The sequence below is a fragment of the Carassius gibelio genome, chromosome A16 (assembly GCF_023724105.1).
Source record: "Carassius gibelio isolate Cgi1373 ecotype wild population from Czech Republic chromosome A16, carGib1.2-hapl.c, whole genome shotgun sequence".
In the NCBI taxonomy this organism is placed as follows: domain Eukaryota; kingdom Metazoa; phylum Chordata; class Actinopteri; order Cypriniformes; family Cyprinidae; genus Carassius; species Carassius gibelio.
The window spans coordinates 235,628-239,805 of NC_068386.1; the positions used below are offsets into that span (position 1 = coordinate 235,628).

General features: G+C 39.0%; 1 protein-coding gene across 1 annotated transcript; it reads right to left on the minus strand.

Moving 5' to 3' along the window:
* Positions 1–277: 277 nt before the first annotated feature.
* On the minus strand, positions 278–1,553 carry LOC128030023 (SNF-related serine/threonine-protein kinase-like). The gene has a single exon (XM_052617485.1). It carries the CDS (start codon positions 1,404–1,406, stop codon positions 792–794), a length of 615 nt encoding a protein of 204 aa, XP_052473445.1. The 5' UTR covers positions 1,407–1,553; the 3' UTR covers positions 278–791.
* Between the last annotated feature and the right edge of the window lie 2,625 nt (positions 1,554–4,178).

The following is a 4,178-nucleotide window of genomic DNA, read 5'->3' on the forward strand; positions in this document are numbered from 1 at the left end:
ATACTTTTGATGTGCAATTGTTTAGTCATTGAGACTATAATCTAAGGCTTTTTTTTTTACATAATCTCTTCTGGAAAATGGTTTATACAGCCCACATACATAGAACAGGCAGATATTTTGCTATTGAATGTTGTGTAAGTGCAGTATATAGGAAATGGGTCTAATATCCAGTTTATTTTCAAAATCAAAATATCGGCTTATAAATCGGCTCTTTTCGAGTTAATATCGGCATCGGCATCGGCCCCCAAAAATCCATATCGGTCGGGCTCTAGACAACACTGTGATGCATCGATGCATCATTAATCGTAAACAAATCGAATCGTGGGCCTCTGAATCGTAATCAAATCGAATCGTGAGATACCCATGGATTCTCACCCCTATTTTTCATTAGATGTCAGTCTGTAACCCAAAATTTGCCAGAACTTTGTCTGAGGTGCATTTCTGATTTTATCCTGCTTGCCTTAGTCATCAACAATTTTACTGGCTCCAGCAGAAAACAAAATATAATTTCATTTTAATCAATTTAAGTTATATTTATTATAGTTTTAAGTTCAGTTAATGATTATTTTATGCAAAATAAAATAAAAAAATGTTTAATGGTTTTATTTAACAATAATAACTGTGATGGTGGTTTCTTCAAACAACCTTTATGCACATTATGGCAAACAACATCCTTAAAACATGACAAAATCACTATAATCCTTAAACTGTTTTTCAAGAAACTAAAATAATGAGGAAATAAAATGTGCATAAGCATTTATTAATTTTGAAAGAATTACTGAACCGAGTTACTATCCAGAGTTACAAACACACTTACCCACAGCAGGTGCATCATACTCATCTCCCAGCAGGATCTCAGGGGCAGAATAAGCCAGCGAGCCACAGCTGGTGGTCAACTTCTTTCCCGGCTGAAACTTATTACTGAAGCCAAAGTCGGTGAGCTTGACCAGGCCCTGTTTCTCAAAGAACACCACATTCTCTGGCTTCAGGTCACGGTGAACCACATGCAACCGGTGACAGTAAGAGATGGCGTGCACGATCTGGGCGAAATATTTCTTGGCCAGCTCTTCTTTCAGTCCCTCCTCATGCTTCATGATGTAATCAAACATGTCACCACCATCGCCGAGCTCCAGGATCAGGTAGAGTTTTGTCTGCGTGTCGATGACCTCGTAGAGCCGAACAATGTTGGGATGCTGGACCAGTTTCATACAACGGACCTCCTGGAACAGGTGACCAGTCGCGACCGTGTCGAGCTTAGTTTTGTCAATCACCTTGACTGCCACTTTTTCACCAGTGAAGACGTGACGCGCTAGTTTGACCACAGCGAAATGGCCACGGCCGAGCGTCTTGTCCAGGTCATATAGTCCAGCGATTTTTCCGTCATATCCGCGCTTGATTCCCGCCATGATTGCTGGTCCTCCGGTGGGATGGAGGGGGGAGTGGCCCCTGGAGGAGGGGTGGGGGTTAAACCGGAGGGAAAATCCAGCTCACTTCAGCACATTGGCTGGTAATGGCAATCCCATGGTGGCAGGTTCCTGTTAATAAGAGATACACAAGTACAAAAATTATTCATAAGAACGCAAACAGTTGTAAATTCATAACAGGCACAATTTTCGCATAATAACGTTTGTGATCTTGCATGCTGACACCACATAGAAGACCTTAAAGCTCTGTGTGACCCAATGGTTTGCCCAGTGCCATTACATTAACCAATTTTAGCCCATGGGCTACAAAATTGCTGGAGGTTCCAACACTCTTTTTCCACCCGTAAATATAGATGCACCGATACCGGTATCAGGCCGATACTGATACTGGTATCGGCCCAATACTAAGCTCCTGTAGTCGTAGTCGTTAAAATGCCCGATACCAAATGCAGATACCACACAGCATGTGTTAGGTGCCATATAAAGACAAAGAAACAGACAACAGAACAACAGACAGCAGAATGGAATTATTAGAGATTATTGTCTACGTGGGATATCTATGCAATGAATATAAATGTTAAACATTTAGTATTAACGCCTGTATAGCTGAAGTGTGCGAGCTGATAAAAGCACGCTAAATGGATTGAGCACGATGCGGCGGAGATGGGCGAGCTGGTCGAGTGAATATACAGTTCATCACTGGAAAGTTTGTAGTTCGGTCGGATGTGTCAAAAACAAGTACCATATTTTTCGGACTATGAGTTGCACCTAAGTATAAGTCACATCAGTCTAAAATACTTCAAGAACCAAGAGAAAACATTACCGTGTACAGCCACGGGAGGGTGCTCTATGTTTTCAGTGGTAGGCTTACAGGAGCACTGAGCAGCATAGAGTGCCCTCTCATGGCTGTACATGGTAATGTTTTCTCTTGGTCCATTTCTCTTGGTTCATGTCAAATTGATTTTGATCAATAAGTCGCACCTGACTAGAAGTCACAAGACCAGCCAAACTATGAAAAAAAGTGTGACTTATAGTCCGGAAAATAAGGTAAGTAAAACAATGCACAAGTTACTTAACGTTACAGAGAGAGATCGCATGAGAGAGAGAGCGCGAGCATGCTCGCACACTTCTGTTGCATGATCTTTGATAAACTAAATCTAACTAAATCATATAAAAAAGACAATTTATAGGGACATTCACTAAACAATTTATTTTCAACCTTAGGCATACATGTAAAATGAATCTAGCAGTCTGTGTGTAATGCGCTAGGCAGTACGTTACTACTGTCCCTCTCATTCTGCAACTGTACAATATATATTTCTACTTGTGAAAAAAAAAAATCACAGGAAACTTATAACGAGTGGTTCCCTGCATTATTACTGCAAAGCACGTCATTAAAGTACTAAGTCGCTGCAATGGAGCAGTTTGATGAACCATTGAGCAAAAACATGAACAAAGAAAGTAACAAAAACTTGTAAAATATATAGGGATGCATCGATCCGATACTCGGGATCGGTATCGGCTCCAATCCAGACATTTACTGCGGATCGGGTATTGGACAGACGAGACCGATACAAATCCAATATTGTGCACATACTATTCTGTGTTATTGTTGAGCCACATGGAAGGCACAAAAACATTATAAAGCACTAAAACAGTTTCAAGAAAATATTTCAAGTGTTCTAAAGCTGTTCAATGGTTCAATATGAGGTACAGATTAATACAGTAGTCATTAAATTCAAGTTCACATAAACTCTTCACTCCGCTGCAGCTGTCTGTCATCCTCCATTCAAACTGCGTTCGGTTACAGTCAAAACAATGAAACTCTCTTCAAGAGCGCACAGTAACTGAGGTTTAAAACTGTTCAAAGAAAAGGCTCATTAAACTAATGCACAGATTTAATACACTACGTATCAATATCTCTTCCCTTTGTACAAGTGAAGTCTGGTTCACGAACGAATCGTTTGATTTGAACGGTTCTTCTTAGTAAACCGTTTGAACGCCTTCACCAAGTAGGACTGAATCATTTAAACTGGTTCATTAATCCACAATTTATTTACTTTTTTTTAATGTGGACAACACTCCCTCGGAGTTGAAATAAACCAACATCATGGAATAATTAATTTACTTAAACAGTACACTGACTGAAATGTTGTGAAGAGAGAACTGAAGATGAACACGAGCCAAACAGCTTTCTATGTGGGCTCGGAGGGCTGTGCAGCCTGCACACTGTGACTCCGTGTTGTTTCAAGATCATCATTTTGCTTTGGGATGCGCATAAGTGCTCTGTGATGGTCTATATTGGCGCCTTCAGTATTATAATATTTTCTGCTAAAACAAAGATTATTAATAGTATTTCTTTTTCTGCTCCATCTATGATACGTTGCTGCCTTTATTACTGTGCTAGAGTTTTTAAAGAAATGTCTTTTAGATTTCTATATAAATGTATATAATTGTTTTTTCAATAATGTATTTTACAACAATACAAAGAGCAATTTCTAACATCTTACCAGATTTTTTGCTGCTGAATTATGTACCAACCTAGTTTATAATAATATGCGTGTATTGTTTATGAATATATATTTTTTAATTTGTTATTTTTCAGTCAAATGAAGTTTTAAAAAGTAAAAAACTGACCGCCACAAATAGATTTTCCAAATGTGCTGACTTCATTGAATAAACATGAGCACTGCACGTTTCAAAATCAAAAACCAGTGCAGGTGTTTTTATATCACTATTTCAGAAGGAAACTGA

Bases quoted from the DNA above. Each gene is read 5' to 3' on its own strand.
- LOC128030023 (XM_052617485.1), bottom strand. From the start codon at position 1,406: ATGGCGGGAATCAAGCGCGGATATGACGGAAAAATCGCTGGACTATAT.